Source organism: Schistocerca gregaria, chromosome 10 (assembly GCF_023897955.1).
Source record: "Schistocerca gregaria isolate iqSchGreg1 chromosome 10, iqSchGreg1.2, whole genome shotgun sequence".
Classification (NCBI taxonomy): domain Eukaryota; kingdom Metazoa; phylum Arthropoda; class Insecta; order Orthoptera; family Acrididae; genus Schistocerca; species Schistocerca gregaria.
In genome coordinates, this window is record NC_064929.1 from 203,734,121 (window position 1) to 203,755,460 (window position 21,340).

At 43.3% G+C, this 21,340-nt stretch overlaps 1 protein-coding gene across 4 annotated transcripts in view; it reads right to left on the reverse strand.

Moving 5' to 3' along the window:
• LOC126293649 (carbonic anhydrase 1-like) overlaps positions 1 to 21,340 on the reverse strand; it is a 133,913-nt gene that overhangs the window by 25,968 nt on the left and 86,605 nt on the right. For all 4 annotated transcript variants that reach the window (XM_049986930.1, XM_049986928.1, XM_049986931.1 and 1 more), the window contains one exon: positions 5,737 to 5,964. In XM_049986930.1, coding sequence (XP_049842887.1) covers positions 5,737 to 5,964 — 228 coding nt within the window. The remainder of the gene's footprint in view (positions 1 to 5,736; positions 5,965 to 21,340) is intronic.

Below are 21,340 nucleotides of genomic sequence, written 5' to 3' on the forward strand. Positions count from 1 at the left end.
TCTTCATCCATCTCTAGGTGGGGAACAGATCGCATTATTGCCAGATTTTCCCTTGCCTCTCCACTACTATGTCATGGATTTCCCCCCTCCCCTCTGACACTGGCCAATTGCCCTACATATGAAACACTGGAAAATTCAAAAATTGACAGGAATTCAAAATTTGGTCGGAAATTCAAAATTTAACGAGAAATTAAAAAATAGCACAATTATTCTTGTGGATCTTCCCCACCCCCATGACGTCACTGTGGAAGTAGGACCAGTGCCCTAAATATTAGTGGGAAATCCATGATGATGCAATATCCTGTTGGAATTCAGGACAACAGACTCTCTAATATATGCACAGTCTGCACTCTTGTCAAATTTCGTCAGTTTTCCCCTGACATCATACACCTGAAACAAACTACATTTGTTTCTCAAGCAGGTCCAAGCCTGCCTATTAGACAAATGATGTTTTCCTGTTGCCAGTATAAGCATGTGGTTCTAGGACAATTGGTTTTTTCCCCCTATATCAGTTCTAGGACAAAGAACATTGTCTTACCCAAGGCAAATAATGGGTTTCCCCATGCAGGTTCAAGCCTGCCTGCTATTCAAAATCAAAACAAAAGGTGTTTGTTTCCTCTGCAGGGCCATGTGTGTCATGCCTGCCAGTCTATGCATGTTGGCGGAGTAAACATGTTATTCACCCTATATGTACTATCCAGTCTGCTGACCTACTTAACATGTTTCCTCCAAGTTATTATTCACTCAGACCAGTGTGGCTGTTTTTAATAGTCAGGTCGCTTACAGAATTAAAGATAGCCACTGACATCACACACCTGCTCCTCCTCCTAAGTGCAGTTCCCCAAAGTTTGGACCTGTCCACTTGTGTTATGTTGGTAATGAGTAGGAATTTGGTGTCTTTATTTTTAAAGAAATTACACACAATGGAGAGCCAATCAGCCATCACCATCGTCACAAGAGCTGCACTGTAGCTCCCTCCAGTCACCTCGTCACACTGGAGCGAGTTGTACATAGTATACTATCGTTCGGCTGCTTAACATGAAGTGCAGAATAGTAGTTCCGATTTCTACCAATATTATGTTATTTGCGATGGCACTATAGTCACAGGCCACGTTACTTGGGTTAAAGTGGAAAGGTAATTTGAAAATGAAAGCGTCAAACATATTGTTTAAATAATAGTGAAAAATTATGGGGGAATTCGAAATTCACCTAGATTAAAAATTATGTATACTCCTCGCAAACACTTTGCAGGGATATTCAAAAATCGCGTGGTGTACTATTGGAGTATGCATCAAACTGCTTCTAGCCAAAAAAAAGAGGTTGAGGTATTATGGTTTTAAAAATCTCCACAAAAAATCTGTTTGTTGGAAGAGCGAGACCTTTACTAGAAGCTATAGTCATAGACTGACACTACCAGTTATATGTGCAAATTACTTCAGAGACTGCTGTATAACAGGATACATATGGAGATACTTTGAACGATGCCTGTCAAACATTCCGGATTCTGACCGAACAGTAGCTGTGTAAATCAGGTACTTTCATTTACAATCTACGCAGAAGTTGGATTCCAGAAACAACTAATGACCTGTGCTGTATTTATTCAGCTGTCTTCAGCTTACTATACCATGTGGAGACAGGGTGTTGTGTATCATCTGCTCCATGTAATGTTTGCAGAAGAATAATAAAGCTTCTTAACAGTATGTTGGCTGATAGACCATGCCAGGTACCCTTAGGCTATACCATTAGTAACCAGAAAACCCTCAACAATGGATTACCCCAAGGCTGAGTCCTAGCGCCACTGCTATTTTGCTTTTGTATTGCAGATATGCCACCCACTCAGTACAGGAAGTTTGGTTAAGCTGATTATTAGGTTGTAGCAGCACAGCACAAACAAATCATGGTCACTGAAGACACGTTAATAGAAGATATAAGTGTAATGTTTCAGTATGTTTATAAATGGGAACTTCAAACGAAATCTAACAGCAGTGAGTTCACTTGCTTTTGTCTGAGTTATATCCTAGGTGACTAAAGTAGACAGTGTTTGATAGGAGAAGTTCTTCAAGTGAGCCTTTATTTTGCTACATTCTTCAAGCATTGTGATCTCGTTATAGACAACAACATCTGCAGACAGTTTCAAAGATCTTTTAAGGTGGTTAGTAGTGGATGCATTTACTTACAGTTCATTACTCTGTCAAGTCACGTGTTTTCAGATCCCAATTTCCAGTTGTCAGCTTCTCCTATGGTGATGTACTGGAGATCAGAAGTGGATGCATGCGCTTCCAGTTCTTTACCTCATCCTCCTAAGCATTCTCCTATGATGCTTCTGCCTTCTTCTGAGGTGATTTCTCTAAAATGGTTAGTAGTGGATGCATGCACTTCCAATTCTTCAGACTGTCATCCCATTTGCATCTTCTAATTTATCCTTTTGACACATGCACTTCCAACTCTTGATCCCGCCATCCTATGTAGCTTCTAGCCTCTCCTGTGATCAAAACTTTAAGATGAGTAATAATGATCATACACACTTCCAGTTCTTAACCATGTCACCCCTGTGTGTCCCCATTCACGTATGAAGCTTCTGGCATCTCTCGAAGTGACAGTTTCAAGGTGAGTAGCAGTGGACACAGGAACATCCAATTCTTCTCTTCATCATCCCATGCAAACATCCATTCCCATATGCTGCTATCAATTTCTCCTGATCTAATGCTTTTACAATGAGCAGTAGTGGATACATTTCTTCCAGTTCCTTACCCCATCATTCCATGTGTGTCCCTAACCCCATATGTGACTGCCAGCCTCTCCTAGTGTGGCTTTCTAGTATGGATAGCAGTGAAAGCACGTACTTTAAATACTTCATCATTACACCCCATCTGTGGCCACTCCTCCATGCGCCACTTCTGGCTCTTCCTGAGGCCATGTTTTAAGGTATGCACTTACAGTTCATTACCCTGACATCCAATACGTTTTTATACCTCTAATGCCAGTATTCAGCTTCTTCTATGGTGAGGTTTTGAAGATTGGTACTGGAAGATGCATACACATTTAATTCTTTACCACATCACCTTATTTGTGCCCCCTCCTCCATATGCAACATCCGATGTCTCCTGAGATGATGTTTTTCAGCTGATTGTTAATGGATACATGCACTTCCAATTCATTATGCTGTCATCCCATATGTTTTCAGATCCATGTTTCTAGTTTTCAGCTACTTCTTCAGTTATTTTTTTGGACATTGGTAGTAGTAGATTCATGCATGATCGTCCAGTTATCAATTTCTACTTAACATTATCCAGTAAAAGAAGTTTAATTGTGCCAGTAGGCCTAAAAGTAAAGTGTTTATGTATTTATTTATTTACACATCTAGTTCCATAGGACCAAATTCAGGAGCGAATCTCCAAGGTCATAGAAAGTGTCAGTACATGAAATTACAACATAAAATTAATAACAGATAGAATAAAATGTTTATAAACCCAAAAAAGTCAAGCCATAAGTTTCAGTAAACGCGATCAATAATACAACTTAGGAATCAGCTTTAATTTTTCAAGGAACTCCTCAACAGAATATAAGGAGTGATCCATGAGGAGACTCATCAGTTTCGATTTGAAAGTGCGTGGATTACTGCTAAGATTTTTGAATTCTTGTGGTAGTTTATTGAAAATAGATGCAGCAGGATACTGCACACCCTTCTGCACAAGAGTCAAGCAAGTCGGATCCAAATGCAGGTTGGATTTCTGCCAAGTATTAACTCACTGAAAGCTGCTAACTCTTGCGAATAAGCTGACACTGTTAACAAGAAACGACAGTAAAGAATATATATATTGGAGATGCCAATGTCAGAATATCTAGATTACTGAGAAGGGGTTAACAGGAAATGAGAATAAGGGATATATATTTTGAGAGCCCATGTCAAAATACCCAGACTCTTGAACAGGGGTCGACAAGAGGTTCGCGAACTTGCACCACTTATTACCCGAACCGCCCACTTATGAGCCGAAAATAGCCTTTGAGAATGGGAAGAGCTACCCAAAAATATAATACCACACGACATAAGCGAATGAAAATAAGTGAATTAGACTAATTTTCATGTCGAACGATCACTTACTTCAGATACCGTTCGAATAGTAAAAATGGCAGCATTAAGTCTTTGAAGAAAATCCTGAACGTGGAGTTTCTACGACAGTTTACTATCTATCTCAACACCTAGAAATTTGAACTGTTCAGTTTCACTAATCATATGCTCATCCTGTGAACTTAAAACGTCAGGTTTTGTTGAATTGTGTGTTACAAATAGTAAAAACTGAGTCTTACTGTGATTTAGCGTTAGTTTATTTTCTACAAGCCATGAACTTACGTCATGAACTGCACTATTTGAATCAGAGCCAGTGTTGCACAAAACATCCATTACTATCAAGCTAGGGTCATCAGCAAACAGAAATATTTTTTGTGAGCTACTCCCCATATTCCGTAATGGTCGAACTTATGGAGCAATATTTTGTGATCAACACAATCAAATGCCTTAGTTAAATTTAAAAAAATATGCCAAACGTTCGAAACCTTTGGTGTAGCCCATGCAGTACCTCACAGAGAAAAGATAATATAGTATTTTCCGTTGTTAAACGACTTCTAAAGCCGAACAGTAACTTTTGATAGCAAATCGTGTGACATAAAATGATCAATTATCCTCACATACACAGCCTTTTCAATAACTTTTGCAAACACTGGTGGCATAGAAATGGGTCTAAGATTATCTATATTATCCCTTTCTCCCTTTCTATAAAGCGGCTTTACTACTGAGTACTTTAATTGTTCAGGAAACTGACCATTCCCAATGGAACAATTACAAATATGGCTAAATACAGCGCTAACATGTGCAGCACAGTACTGTTGGGCACTCCACCATATCCATGAGTGTCTTTAGTCTTCAGTGATTTAATTATTGACCCAATCTCCCCCTTTTCTGTATCACAGAGGAGTATTTCAAACATCAATCTCGAAAAGGCATTTGCCAACAGAGTTATACGATTCCCCGTATAAACTAAATTTTTATTTAATTCACCAGCAATGCTCAGGAAATGATTGTTTAAATGATTTACATATATCTGATTTATCAGTAACAGAAATATTGTTACTACAAACTGACTTTATATCGTCGACCTTGTGCTGCTGACCAGACACTTCCTTCACAACTTACCATTTGGTTTTAATTTTATCCTGTGAAGTAGCTATTCTGTTAGCGTACTACATGTTTTTGGCTTTCCTAATAACATTTTGAGCACCTTACAGTACTGCTTGTAATGGGCTACTTCTAACGTTTTGGTGTAGTTCCCGCTTTGTTCTACATGATATCCTTTTCCCTCTAGTCAGCCACCCAGGCTGCCTATTACTGCTAGTACCCCGTTTAGAACATTCTAATGGAAAACTCCCAGAAAGCTCTCTATTGCTGTTGGGTTAGCTTTCCTACATTGTTTGTAATTATCTGTGACATTTGTTTGAGTACAAAAGCCTTTTAGTGTTAAAATTTGTACATCATGGCCTGACAGGCAATTCACCCATTCACTAACAGAATGCCCATCTAGAGATGAAGAATGAATAAAAATACTGTCTATGGTTGTGCTACTGTTCCCCTGCAACCTGGATGGAAAAAACTCAGTCTACACGCACCTCCCCACTGTGCCTCCTGTCGTGACCTGACACGTTCGGCTAACAGTCTTGGCGATCCCACACATGCTGCAGTACCTGATTGGAAGAGACGGTGATCGGCTGACGGAAGATGATCCAGGTGACGGTCTCCGAGCACGGTGGCGTGGTGAGCGACCCATTGTACACCAGCAGGCTGCCCCGCTCTTCAGGAACCAGTTTTGCGGTAGACATAGACATCTGTGGCTGCACCTCGGAGTCCACCTCCTGCAGTTGTTGCAGGTGTGACACCACGGGCCTTAGCGCAGGGTTGTTATCGTCAGCCAGCTGTTGAGACAAACAAGCTCGCCATCAGCAAAGGGTTCAAATGGCTCTGAGCACTATGGGACTTAACATCTGAGGTCATCAGTCCCCTAGAACGTAGAACTACTTAAACTTAACTAACCCAAGGACATGACATACATCCATGCCCGAGGCAGGATTCGAACCTGCGACTGTAGCGGTCGCGCGGTTCCAGACTGAGGCGCCTAGAACCGTTCGGCCACAACAGCCGGCTCGGCAGCAGCACGTTTCTTGAAAGGATACAGTAACACTACTTCAGACACCATAATGCAAGTGTAACACTAGTAACTAATAGTTCTGGACATTGGAATGTGGTGAGCAATAATGTACTATTTACCATGGCATTTCACTTTTTGTCTATTGTTTGCCTTTATACACAGCAAAATACTTGACAAAGCAACAACTAAAGAGAGGAAATACAAGGGATGGCCAAATGTACAGGAAACGTTCCTCACATATAAGAGGACGAAACTGCACTGTATAACAAAAATTAAATGATTTTTTTCAAAAGGGAAACTGAGCAAGTCAATATTACGTTGGTCCACCTCTGGTCCTGATTGGCAGAGCTGTTAGATGTCTTGAGGGATATCATGCCAAATTCTGTATACTTTGCATATTAAATCCTCAAAACCCCAAGACTGCTGCTGGGCCCTGCCCATAATACTCCAAGCTTTCTCAGCTGGGGCAGGTCCAGTGACCTTGCTGGCCAACGTATTTGGAAAGGACGAAGACAGGCAATAGACCCTCTCGCTGTGTGCGAGTGGGCGTCGTCTTGCTGAAATCTAAGCACAGGATGGCTTGTCTTCAAGGGTGACAAAACGGGCTACAGAATGTTGTTGATGCATCACTGTTGTGTAAGGATGCCAAAGACGACAACCAAAGTGGTCGTGCTACGAAAAGAATTTGGCAATCCAGGCCATCACTCCTGGTTGTGTGTGATCCTGCAGTTCATGGTCTAGTGGCTAGTGTTGCCACCTCTAGATGGTGGAGTCCTGGATTCGATTCTCAGCCAGGATGGGGATTTTCTCTGCCCAGGGACTGTGTGTTTGTGTTGTCCTCATCATTTCATCATCATCATCATCATCACCATCATCATCATCATCATCATCATTCGTGACAGTGACTAGATTGGACTGCGTAGAAACTGGACTGTGCAAAAATTGGGACTTTGTACTGGCGCTGATGACCACGCAGTTGAGTGCCCCACAAACCAAATATCGTCATCATCAACTCCTGGTTGTCGGGCCATATAGCAGGCGATAGTAAGGTTGGTATCCCCCCACTGTCCGAGGCGTCGCCAGAGACATATTTGCTGGTCATTGGGGCTCAGTTCGAAGTGTGCCTCATCAGTGAAGACAATTCTCATCTACTCAATGAGATTCCACGCCAAAAATGTATTTGGAGACAATCTGGGCAGTAGTGCAATACCGACCGGCGTGTCGTCTGCTGTTCGGTCTGACAGCTATGAGTGATGGTCTCAGGTCCCATTACTTTGCACGGCAGGACCCCTTTGGTTGTCATTCATCGCACCCTCACAGCAGAGCAGTACGTCGACGAAGTACCACGCCCTAATTTGTTGCCCTTCATGGCAAGCCATCCTGGGCTACCATTTCAGCAAGGTAATGCCCGCCCACACAAGATGAGAGCTAGTTTTTACTCGAGCTGCCGAACACTACCTTGGCCCGGAAGGTCGCCAGTTGAGAACGTTTGGAACTTTATGGACACGGCCCTCCAATAAGCTCGGCATTTTGATTATATAACGCACCAGTTGGACAAAATTTGGCACAATATGCCTCAAGAGGACATGCAACACATCTGTCAGTCAAGGTCAAGCCGAATAACTGCTTGTATATGGACCAGAGGAGGACCAACACACTAAGTTGTGCAATTTTTGAAGTTCTTTCTCCTGAATAAATGATTCAATTTTTCTGAAACTGTACTCATTTGTCCGTCTGTGCATGCCCATAAGACGTACCGATTTCCGTTCCATTTGGATAATTCGTTCGCGGTGCGTCTTTTCTTTGTCTTAGACTGTAACGGACGATGTAACAAGACGAATTGCACGTTGTAACCGAAAGAGGTGGCCAAACTTGCGGGAATCACTCCTCACACGTTATACAGACTTGGGTCCAGAAACGCTCATTTCCTGCACCTCTTCATAATCGTTAATTATGGGGAACACTGAGGACAAAACGTATCAGCACAGTAGGTAACACTTTCCTAAATGAAACTTTATAAATGTACTTCGTTACCGAGGATACATGCTTCAACCCATGATTGCATTCAATCCCTGATTGGTTGATGTATCCGTGGAGAATCACATATTTCACAGCCTTCCACAATATGGGAACAAAGATTCTATACACCTTGTGCCATGCTTCCGTACACAGGAGCCCTCAAATGTCCCAACAAATAAAAGTGTAGTCCATTTTTGGGGGGGGGGGGGGGGGGACAGCATGAGCACCAGGGAACTGATCCGCCTCTGCCTATACACCTGTCAATGAATCTGTTATTTAGAAGCCTACAAACGTTGACAATGAAACGAGGTGGAGCTCATGCTTGCATAAAGCATATGTTTTGTCGCACTCAGGCAATTGTTCTAGCAGAGCGGGTAGACTATTCTCTAAGAAAACATGGCAAGTTTTCTGTTCAGTGTGGGTGGAAGAACGTCGACAGAAAATCTATTTTGGTGACGTGATCCCACAATTTCTTGAGTATTCTCGGCAATCGATATATGCTAATTGTGAAAATTTATAATCTGATCATGGTGAAATGAAGCCCCATCTGTGAACACTACACTAGTACGAAATTGAGAGCTGACCCATTGTTGAATGAGCTATTCGCGGAAGTGCACGTAAATCTACTGATGGTATCTACACACGTTGTAAATGGTACAGATACAGTTCAAATTACAGTGAAATCCAGACCTTTGTAGCTGCTTACAGGCGTTGATAAATATCGAAAAAATGGTTCAAATGGCTCTGAGCACTATGGGACGTAACACCTGAGGTCATCAGTCCCCTAGAACTTAGAACTACTTAAACCTAACTAACCTAAGCACATCACACACATCCATGCCCGAGGTAGGATTCGAACCTGCGACTGTAGCGGTCGCGCGGTTCCAGACTGACGCGCCTAGAACCGCTCGCCCACACCGGCCGGCTGATAAATATCAACGGGGACAGCTGGAAATGTGTGCCTCAAAGGGGACTCGAACCCGGGATATCCTGCTTACGTGGCAGACACTCTGTCTGATTGAGCCATTGAGGACACAGAGGATAGTGCCACTGCAGGGACTTACCTCTGGCAAGCTCCCCATGAGACCTACATTCCTACTTATTGTCCACACACTACATCCATAGTGCCCCTGCCCATTATCCTCTGTGTCCTCGTTGGCTCAGTCAGACAGCGCGTCTGCCATGTAAGCAGAAGATCCCGGGTTCAAGTCCCAGTCGGGGCACAGATTTCCAGCTGTCCCCACTGATATTTATCAACGCCTGAAAGCAGCTAAAAAGGTCTGGATGTCACTGTAATTTCATTCTGCGAGAGCTCCAGATCACTAATGGTGTCTGTTCTTTCGAGCACCATATTCATACAGATACATTTGGTTCTCATGCAGAACTCTCCAGACACCCATATGGTCAACATTATTTGTTTCATATAAATTTCTTGCTTGGACACTATGGGTTGTCGTCAACTGCATGAAGAAGTTCGTCATCCAGTTGAGGTGTCCTCGTCCTTTTAGGCAACCCCCCAGTCGCGTCGCGATTATCGGGCTTAAAGGTCCCATGCTCCCTCGGACGACGATCAATTGCTTCTATCTTCCTCCCGTCTGGGCACCATCGTTCTGAAAATCTTTCCTGATACAAAAGTTGAGTGCCATGGTCATTATCATCTACTAATGAATACAGCAAATGGGCACCAGGCAACTCCGCATCTGAGTACTCTTCTTGAAAAATTTCTCGGTTATTCAGCCGGGTAGCGTCGTCCAAAAGGCGCGATATTTCGGCAAGCCGACTTCTTGCCATCTTCAGGCGTTCTTGGTGTCTGATTGGTCTCTGATGGATGGCGACTTCATATAATCTCCACCCCTCTCCCGCAGCATCCGCCTGGGCGCTTCCGAGTAGTCCGCGGCCGGTGGTGGGGGAAGGGCGGCGCCCCGCGACAGATCGTGGGCCGCAGTCCTTCTATGGCGACAGCCGCTTGCGGAACTCTGAAGTTGTGGTGACAATGCTTCTTCTTCTTCAGGTGTCCTGACAGAAGTGGTTCTCCGTGTAGACTGTTGTTGTGTTTTAATCATACTCAAAGCTGGATCCCAGGCTTTGCTTAGTTCATCATACAGCCAGATCTCCACTGTCTATCTGAGGATGCAGTCCCAGAAGGTATTCGATTGCTGTAACACCTTTGTGCCATTGTAGTTCATGTCATGTCCAAGTGAGATGCAGTTCTGTGCCACAGCGGACTTGGTCAGCTGTGCGTTGTCTGTGTGGCGTTTATGTTCACTACATCTGTCGTGTACCATCCAGATGGTCTGGCCTATATACATTTTCCCGCACTGGCAAGGGATGCTGTAAACTCCCGGTTTCTGGAGTCCTAAGTCGTCCTTGACTGATCCTGATATTGTTTTCGTTTTGGATGGAGGGAAAAACACCCACTTGACATTATATTTTCTGAGTGGGGCGTGGGGCGCCACGCTTCCTCCACCACCCAGCGCCGCCCTTCCCCCACCATCCAGCGCCGTCCTTCCTCCACAACCCAGCATCACCCTTCCCCCACCACCGGCCGCAGACCACTCGGAAGCGCCCAGACGGAGGCTGCGGGAGAGAAGCGGAGATTACATAAACTCGGCATCCATCATCCATCAGAGATGAATCAGGTACCAAGAACGCCTGAAGATGGCAAGAAGTCGGCTTGCCGAAATATCGCGCCTTTGGACGACACTACCCGGCCGAATACCCGAGAAATTTTCAAGATTTCTGTACGCCGGGAAAACCTCAGACCACACACTCAGTACACTTCAATTGCACTGTACTAGAAACCAAGTCCGAGACGAACATAAAACTGTTGAGTCCCATGTGCTTTATGCTAGTAGAGCAACTGGAGTCAATCCCATGTCAACACAGGCAGTGAAGTGAGCCACATGTCAACATTACCTCCCTTCAATTGGAACAACATAAACTGACTGTGAACCTAAGCATGATCACTGACTGTACACCCTAAGAAAAGGTAGCCAAATGGGTATTTTGAAGATTTCATGCAAGAAAAACATTTCATGTAATGCTGGTACGTTTTATTTCCGTGTGTTTCCTATGAATGATGTGTATGTGAATGATTACAGAAAATGACCTCTAACATGGAAATAAAGCATTTCCAGACACATGTCCATATATCGTATTTTATTCCTCTACGTGAGTAATGTTTCCTGGAAGTTTGGCCATACCATTTCGTTACACGCTGTATACAATGCCGTCTGAGAACAGCAAGTGAATCTTATCTAAAAAAAAAGAAATCTTTTAACATAGAAAATAAATTTGAACTCAAATAGCACTACATCTTTGCAGTAATGGTTAAATCCAGCCTGCACCTCAGGCATAGGTGATCTATAGATCTGATATAACTAAGTGTTGCCTGAGACATATGAGTCGCAAATTTATCTATGATAATGAGAGAAGCTGAAGAAATGAATTAAAATCTGTGTTATGGCCAGGACTTGAGCCTAAGTCTTGTGCTTACTAGGCAGATGGGGCTAGCCATAACACTACTGTAGCAGTACATGTAACATGTCTTCATGGACTACACACTGTTCCAGTGCCCTCCCTAACACAAGTTTCAGTCGACGACTTTAGCCTGTTTTCCACTTCTTAAATCGTCAGTTTTGCTGAGGTACGGACAGGATTTCCCCATTACATCAAAGCTGTGGTGCTATTCTAATGCTAGAGTGCTTTGGCAATACTGACTATGTAAGAAAGAGAAAATAGGCTGAAGGTGTTAATTGAAGTTTGTGCTAGGGATGCCACTGGACTAGGATAATCCGTGCAGGTGTGTTACCGATACTGTTACGGTGTTGTGGTAGCTAGCACGTCTGCCTAGTATGAAGGAGACCTAGCTTCAAGTCCCAGGAATAGCACAAATATAATTAATTTCTTCATCTTTTATTATTGTCCTAGATGATGTTGAGATTCATCTGCCTCTAGGAATATTTAATTACATCAGATAAATTCAAACGTTAGTACGTCTTTTCTGGACTTATTTGTCTGGAGTGTTGTCTTGTACGGAAGTGAAATGTGGGAGATAGGCAGTAAAGTCAAGAAGAGAGTAGAGGCTTTTGAAAGGTGATGCCACTGCTGAATGCTCACTGTAGAATGAGTGAGTTATGAGGTACTAGTGAGCTGAATTGGGGAGAAAAGAAGTTTGTGACACAACTTTACCTAAAGAAGCGATCAGTTGATAAGATGTATTCTGAAGCATGAATGAATCATCAATTTTGTAATGAAGGGAAGTGTGGGGGATAAAAGCTGTAGAGGCAGACCAAGACCGGAACATACAGTAAGCAGATTCAGACGATGCAGGCTGCAGTCGTTAAAAAGAGATGAAGATACTCACAGAGGATAGAACACTATGGATAGCTGTATCAGTAAAGACTTGCAAACAGGGACCACTCTAGTCATATTCCGAAACGGACATTTCTTGTGGAGATGAAAGCCATCACAACCCTCCAGCTGCCTTTCTTTGTTGTTGATTGCAGCTATCGCAAAGCAATGTTCTTCTTACTGTCACTAAAATACTTCAGTTGATCAACAAAGAAGGATAGTAGAAAAATATTCAGGAAAGTGCAGAAATAGAGCAATAAAAATCACTTAGGAATGAAATAAATAGGCAGTCCAGGGGAGCCAAGCACAGGAAAAACTGAAAGAGGTATGGTCGTCACAGGGATTGAGCCATCATAGAGCGAAGCAAAATAAATTTCACTGAAATTGCAAACAGGGTCGTCAAAATTAAGAGTGCGAGAGGAATGTTACTGTTAAGCAAATAGGAGGCAGTAGAAACTGGAAGGTGGACATCGAACGTCTCTGCCAAGGGGAGGAATTGTCTGATAATGTGATAGAAGAAGAAATAGAGGTCAATGTGGAAGGCAGAGAGGATGCAGTGTTAGAGTGGGAGTTAAACAGAACCTTGGAATGGGTGCAATCAAATAAGGCGGAGGGGATACATCACATTCCTTCGGAATTTTTAAAGTAATTGGGAGGGGTGAGGGGCACTGAGAACCAAATGACTACTCACGTTGGTTTTACAATTAATGCGTCTGAAGATGTACCATCAAACTTTCGGAAAAATAGAATTTACACAATTCTGAAGATAGTAAGAATAGATAAACGTGATAAATTCCACACAGCCTGCTTAGCAAGCACGGGCACCTGAGTGGCTGACAAGAATAATGTACAGGAGAATGGGAAACAGAGGGTCAGTTAGATGAGTTAGAATTTAGGAAAGGTGAAGGGGCCAGAGGGGCATCCCTGTCGTTGTGCTCGATAATACGAGGGTGAGTCAAATGATAAACCTTAAATTTGTAATAACAAATCCAAATTTCGCGCCCTTATCCCGTAAGTTGGCAAGCGTGCTACAAACAGCGTACAGGATGGCCTGTAGGTGGCAGCATAGTGCAGATGTACACATACCGTCGCCGTATCAGTGTAAAGATGGCTGCCCCACTTGCGACTTGCACCAGGGAACAACAGCGTTCTGTTATTCGGTTTTTGCCTAGTGAAGGTGTGAAACCTATTGAAATCCATCGACGAATGAAGGTTCAGTACCATGATGCACGTTTGTCACAGCAGCAAGTTGTAATATCTCGGTTCAGTTTACAATGGTAAAAGCTATAGAAAGAGTAATTTATAATTAAGAATAGAATTTTTAAAGGGGAAAATCGTGTAGAGTCAAGAGTTCGGTAATTGCAAATCAAAATTATAGTATATCAGCAAGTAGTTTAACGTCTAAGTACAGCAAAACCATGGAAGCTCCGTCATGGAGAAGGCGGTGACTTTAAACTCTTGTGATGAAAAACCTATACAAAGGCCTGATGGTCATTATTGCCGCCTTTTTTTCCTTGATTGTTTCGTTAAACAGGTGAAGAACCCGTGTCAGTCACCGAGACAATAATTAGATTGGACTTTATCGTGTTAAGATTTACTATAAACTGTTAGAATATTACAGATATTAAAAGTAATGTACTGTACGATTTCTGACTGTTCGTAGCAACGGAGTATTAAGGGGAGCTTAGGACTTTAGTGCTAGATTGGAACTTTACGGACATATAGACGACAGAAACTTAAATCGTCTGCTGATACGAGTGAATTCAGTGGTACCGCTATTCAGATATTAACGTGTGGACTTCTGAAAGTGTCCTGTGCCGTTAGTTGCGAATCTGGTCGTAGGACGCGTTCATATCGTCATTTGTGGACTATTTAGATTCCTCCAGGCTAGGAACCTTTTAAACAGACCATCATCCATCACCATACTAATCGTTGAATATAGAGTGAAAGTGAAATTCAAGAGTGTTGTACTTATTTCATTTACCTGGAACTAATTAGTGAAGGTTTTACGGAACCTAAGCTATTCAGCAGTAAGTCAGCACCATCTAGAGGAAAGCGTAGGCATTAACTAAAACGCTAACTGCAGCGAACGTTTACGTGTTTTACGGACTGCTTAATATGAACTTTAGTGACTCTTTGACGTCCCCACTCCCTCCGAAAGGTGGCGCAGGCTGTCGTAATCATAAAATGGGAGAGTTATAGCCGGGCAAATTACTAAATAAAAGCGATAATTACAAGACTCGCAGTAACATCAAAACACAAGGCCCGCACCTCATCGGAGAGTCGTCGCTGTCACGTCGGGAAGTAAAGCCGGAAAACCTACCGACGATACTTATGTACGAGCAGACGTCGACGTGGAGTACCTAAAAAAGGGAACCACAAAGAGAGTTGGGGATCCTTCAAAGTGTACGAATGGAATAGGAAGTTCGCAAACGGTGTGACTTGAGTGGAAGATGGTCCTCGTCCAGGTCAGGTACAATGAGTTGTGACTCCACAGAACATTGCAGCTGTTGAAGCCATAGTGAAGGAAAACCGCCGAGTGACACTGAATGACATTGCAGCATGTTTACATATTAGTCATGGGTCAGCACACCACATGGTGCATGATGTGCTCCAGTTTTACAAAGTGTCTGCAAGATGGGTGCCACGACAGTTGACTCCTGAAATGAGAGAGCGACGTGTTGATGCTTGTGCAGAACTTCTTCGGCCCTTTGAACGAGATGGTGATGGCTTCCTTGCAAGAATCGTTACTGGGGAAGAAACCTGGATTCATTTCCACCAGCCGGAAACAAAGAGAGCGAGCAAGGAATGGCGCCATTCTTCATCACCAAAACCAAAGAAGTTTCGAATAGAACCATCAGCAGGGAAAGTTGTGCTGATTCTCTTTTGGGACGAAAGAGGCGTCATTTTGGAGCATTACATGCCTAGAGGGACCACTGTTACCAATGCATCATACACAGATCTCCTAAATAATCATCTGCGGCCTGCAATCAAATGAAAGCGACGTGGATTGCCGTCATCAGGTGTTCCTTTTGCAACATGACAATGCAAGGCCCCACACTGCCAGTACTACAGTTGCAACAATCATAGACCTGCATTTTGAGTGTCTTCCTCATCCACCATACTCACCAGACCTTGCTCCAGGTGATTTCCATATGTCTAGACCACTCAAAGACGCAATGGGAGGAGAGAAGTTCCGTTCTGATGAAGAGGTACGCCGTGCGGTGTATGAGTGGTTGTGTGGACTACCAAAGGAATTTTTTTCTAAAGGAATTTATGCACTTTGTAAGTGCTGGAGGACTTGCATTGAACGTGGGGGAGATTATGTTGGAAAGTGATACAGCTTTGTATCACTTCTGCACAATAAATAATATTAAAAAAATATTTAAGGTTTTCATTTGATTCACCCTCGTAGAAGCAATGACTAAGGAAAATCAAGGTATCTTCGTAGGATCTGGCCACCTAGAAAAAGCGATCGACAAAGTAAAATGGTGCAAGAAGTTCGAAACACTCGGGAAAATCAAGAGTAAGCTGTGGGCGTAGATGGGTAACATACAACATGTGTCAGAACAAAGAGGCAACAACAAGAATGGAAGAAACAGTGACGGAAATGAAAGAAAGATCCAGCAATAGGATTAAAACTCAGGATAAAAGGATATCAATGATAATATTTGCTGACGACGTTGTCCCAGTGGAGGTGAAGATCTGTTGAGTGGAATGAACAGTCTAATGAGCACCGAATATGGACTGAAAGTAAACCTTATAACGATGAAAGTAATGAGCGAAAGCACAAATGAGATTAGCGACAAATTTAACACTAAAATGGAGGACTACGAAGTAGACCAAGCGAAGAAATTCTACTAACTCTGGACACAAAGTAATACATGACGGACAAAGCGAAGAGGACATAAAAATCATACTAGTCTACAGTCGCTATTTTATCTAGCGTACTGACTACAAGTTTCTGTACAAATTACGATCGTCACGCTACGGTCAAATGAACACAGTACACACTTAAAACATTCTTTGAGAAACGTTTACATAATATATTTAGCCTGTGACAGCAAACGAATTGTGCAAAACATAACCTTAAAATATAGGCAGCCGTTTAACCATGGCACTGAGTCGTCAAGTTTGCTTACCAAAGTAAGTAGTCGTGACATATACTTAAAGTAAAGGTCAATGTTGTGCTTTATATAGACGTTAAGAAAACAAAGTGTTAATAACGCCCATTATTTCTTAAAAAGAATAACAATATCTTAAAATAAAAATCATGTAAAATATGGAATGTAAGAAGACATGTAATAAAACATTATGATTAAGCAACCTCACTGTAACAAGATATTAAAGGCAGAATAGCTCATCTAAGCTGCTGCAATTTCATCCATATTTTGTACATTGTCTCTACCACTATAAAACATCCATCTGACAATGGATCTACCAAACAAGAATGACTGCGCACAATATTAGAATAATATATGTTGAAGTAATATCCAGATCCAAATGGTATAGTGGCTATGTATTACTATACAATTGTCAGCTGACAGTCTGTGTTCGCATTTACACCTGCATGTTCGTCTGTACCAGCAGCGCCCAAGTGTACTGTTGATCCCCTCATGGTACGGCACTTCCTCCTCTCTCCCTCACAGTTTGAGATGTGGCAATGATACTAGGTGCGCTCCATAAGTAATGCGACCAAATTCATAAAAAATCATTTATTGAATATATTCGTACAAATAATTGAACATTTTCAAAATAGCACCATCTTGCGTCAATAGAGTTCTGGAGGCGGTGTTTCCATGCCTGGAAGGCATCCTGGAATGCCTTTTCCGGAATGTCCTTTAGAGCTGATGTAACATGCGCCTGGATGCTTTCAATGGTGTCCCAATGTTTTCCCTTCATGACTCCTTTTAACCGAGGAAGCAAAAAAAAGTCAGCGGGAGCCAGGTCAGCATTGTAGGCAGGCTGGGAAACCAATGGGGTCTTGGTCCTGGCCAGGAAGTCGTCGACAATGAAGGCGCTGTGACTCGGCGTGTTGTCGTGGTGAATCTTCCACGTGTCCTTGATGTCTCTTCAGCAGCGCGAGACCCTACTTTTCAGTCTTTTGGGCACTTCCAAGTAGAAAGCCGAGTTCACTGTAGACCCGGTAGGTACGAATTCGTGGTGGACAAGGCCTATGACTCCAAAGAAGACGATGAGGACGGTTTTGATCCTGGACTTGGTCATGCGTGCCTTCTTGGGATGGGGCGACGATGGGGTGTGCCACTCTGAACTCTACCTTTTTGTCTCAGGGTCGTACTCAGAAATCCACGTATCATCACCAGGTTAAAAAATGAGGATCATTTTCACACATTTTCAACATTTCTCGGCATCGAAGTACTCGCATGTGCTTGTGTTCGTCGGTCACCACTTTTGGGACGAGTTTGGCACACACCTTCCTCATGTTCAAATCTTCGGTCACAATGCGTAAAACGTTTATTTTTGACATGTTATGTGCTATCAATTGAAGGCTCAGCCGTCTGTCATGGTCCAAACAGACGCACACACGCGTCTCATTTTTGTCGACTCGTGCGGTTGATGACCGTCCACTGCGATGTTCGTCGGTGATCTCCTCTCGGCCCTCCATAAACGACTTGTGCCATCGAAAAACTTGTGATTTGGACGAGGAGTCAGCCCCAAAGGCATGCTGAAGTAATGGAAACGTTTCGGTGGCGGACTTCCCAAGTTTAACGCAAAATTTGATAGCGCACCGTTGCTCTACAGAATGATCCATTGTGCCGTGTTACATAAACTCAAAACGGGGTTGACAGAAACGCACGTCCTGACTCTCTGGCAGCTCGCAGCCGAATGAGACAAACAGCGTTTTGAAGCTGACTCCCCCCCTCCACTTAGCCCTGCCGGTTACAACACACTGTGGTGTACCATTGCGTCAGAAAAAAAGCTGGTCGCATTACTTATGGAACGCACTCTGTATATGCAACCACTGACCTTGATAATTGTGGAAGTAGTTGTCTGCAAGCGTGAGAGAAGAGTAACAGGGGAAAGAGATTGGAGCAGAAGGTGTGTGGGTGTGGTCACTTATTTAAGAGGCTTTGGTGAAAAATACATGGTGATCAGAGTTATAGATGATAACATATTTCAGTTTTAATTTAGTACTGAAATCAGAATTCGTGGTACCATACAGAGGTAGGAGGCGAACATTGTCGTCAGGTGGGGACGCAGAACCCCTTCAGGTATGGTGAGTCGTCATAGAAGGGTTCGCACATGTCGATGTAAAGTTTACACAAAGCCAGCAGAAGAGTACGGAACGCACAGTTTAAAAGTTGGACGCAATTTCTCAGGCAGACACCCCTTGGCGACACGCAAATGGACGAGTCCAAAGAATGGATCGCCAAGGAAAGAAAAATAGTCCATTATAAAAACACATTTTATAGGAGTATAAATAAACTGAGTAATACGAGGGTGGGTCAAATGAAAACCTTAAATCTGTAATAACAAATCGAAATTTCGCGCCCTTACCCTGTAAGTTGGTAAGCGTGCAGAATGGCCTGTAGTTGGCAGCACACTGCAGATGCACGCATACCGTCGCAGTGTCAGTATAAAGATGGCTGCCACACTTGCGACTTGCACCAGGGAAGAGCAGCGTTCTGTTATTCGGTTTTTGCGTAGTGTAGGTGTGAACTGTAATGAAATTCACCGACGGATGAAGGTTCATTACGGTGATGCATATTTGTCACAGCAGCAAGTCTACGAATGGAGTAGGAAGTTCGCAAATGGTGTGACTTCACTGGAAGATGCTCCTCGTCCAGGTCAGGCACAACGAGTTGTGGCTCCACAGAACATTGCAGCAGTTGAAGCCATAGTGAAGGAAAACAGCCGAGTGACACTGAATGACATTGCAGCATGTTTACATATTAGTCATGGGTCAGCACACCACATGGTGCACGATGTGCTCCAGTTTTACAAAGTGTCTGCAAGATGGGTGCCACGGCAGCCGACTCCTGAAATGAGAGAGCGACGTGTTGATGCTTGTGAAGAACTTCTTCGGCGATTCGAACGAGAAGGTGATGGCTTCCTTGCAAGAATCGTTACTGGGGACGAAACCTGGGTTCACTTCCACCAACCGGAAACGAAGAGAGCGAGCAAGGAATGGCACCATTCCTCATCACCAAAACCAAAGAAGTTTCGAACAGAACCATCAGCAGGGAAAGTTGTGCTGATTCTCTTTTGGGACGAAAGAGGCGTCATTTTGGAGCATTACATGCCTAGAGGGACCACTGTCACCAGTGCATCACACACAGATCTCCTAAATAATCATCTGCGGCCTGCAATCAAATGAAAGCGACGTGGATTGCTGTCAGCAGGTGTCCTTTTGCAACATGACAAAGCAGGGCCCCACACTGCCCATACAACAGTTGTAACAATCACAGACCTGCATTTTGAGTGTCTTCCTCATCCACCATACTCACCAGACCTTGCTCCAGGTGATTTCCATATGTCTGGACCACTCAAAGACGCAATGGGAGGAATGAAGTTCCGTTCTGATGAAGAAGTACACCACGCGGTGTATGAGTGGTTCCGCGGACTGCCAAAAGAATTTTTTTCTAAAGGAATTTATGAGCTTTGTAAGCGCTGGAGGACTTGCATTGAGCGTGGGGGAAATTATGTTGGAAAGTGATACAACTTGTACCACTTTTGCACAATAAATAATATTTTTTTTAAAACATTTAAGGTTTTCATTTGACTCACCTCTTATTTCAGAAGATTTTGCCACTGGAGTAAGCGACGAAGAACATTATAGTTTTGATAGTAAACACATCGGTAAAGGGCTTTTCAGATCTCATACAAGTCACAAAAGGTGATACAACAGACCATTGTGTAGGTGCAAACGTATTGAGACTTCGCTTATGTTGGACTTACACTGATGGGTCAAAATATTATGACCACCTGTTTCATAGCTTGTTTGTCCTTCTGATCCATCATTGATATTGCGTATCTGGTATCCGACAGATTGTTGATAGGATTGTGGAGATAGTTGGAATTAGATGTCTACGCACACGTCACGTAATTCGCACAAATAACGGGCCGCCGATTTGCGTAGGCGGTGATGGCGCCTGTTAGCGACTCTGATGGATTCCATACGATTTCCATCAGGCCAATTTGTTCGCTCAAACATCAACGTGAGTTCACTATAATGCTCCTCGAACCACTGTGGCACGCTTCTGGCTCGGAAACACGGACAACCATACTGCTGAGAGATGATATCACCATCGGGAAACACATCAAGCATGAAGGGATGCAGGTGCTTCGCAGTTGTCAGCGTGTATTCGATTACTACCGCAGGTCCCATGCAAGCACAGGAGAATGTCTCCCGTAGCGTAACACTGCTCCCACCAGCCTGCTCCCACATTCGGTGAAGGGACGAAGGCGGACAGCGAACAAGGAGAACGGCTAAAAGACACAGGCCTGACGCAGTGCCAAATCCTCACATACAGAGGCAAAACAAGAGGAGAAGAAACGCACTAAAAAAGGAAAAGAAACACAAGGAAAAGAGAACAGAAATCTAACTGAAATAAGTAGGTAATCGTGACCGGCGAACCTCTTATCTAAAACCTGGGTGTGCCAGTCAGCCAGCAGCACATTAAAATCCTCTCCCTAAAATATGAGGCAACAAATTGGACAGGACACAAAACCACAGACGTTGCGTCGACTTGCAAAATAGAGGGCAAATCCGATGGCAAGGAAACCACCGCCCTCTGATCATAGAATAA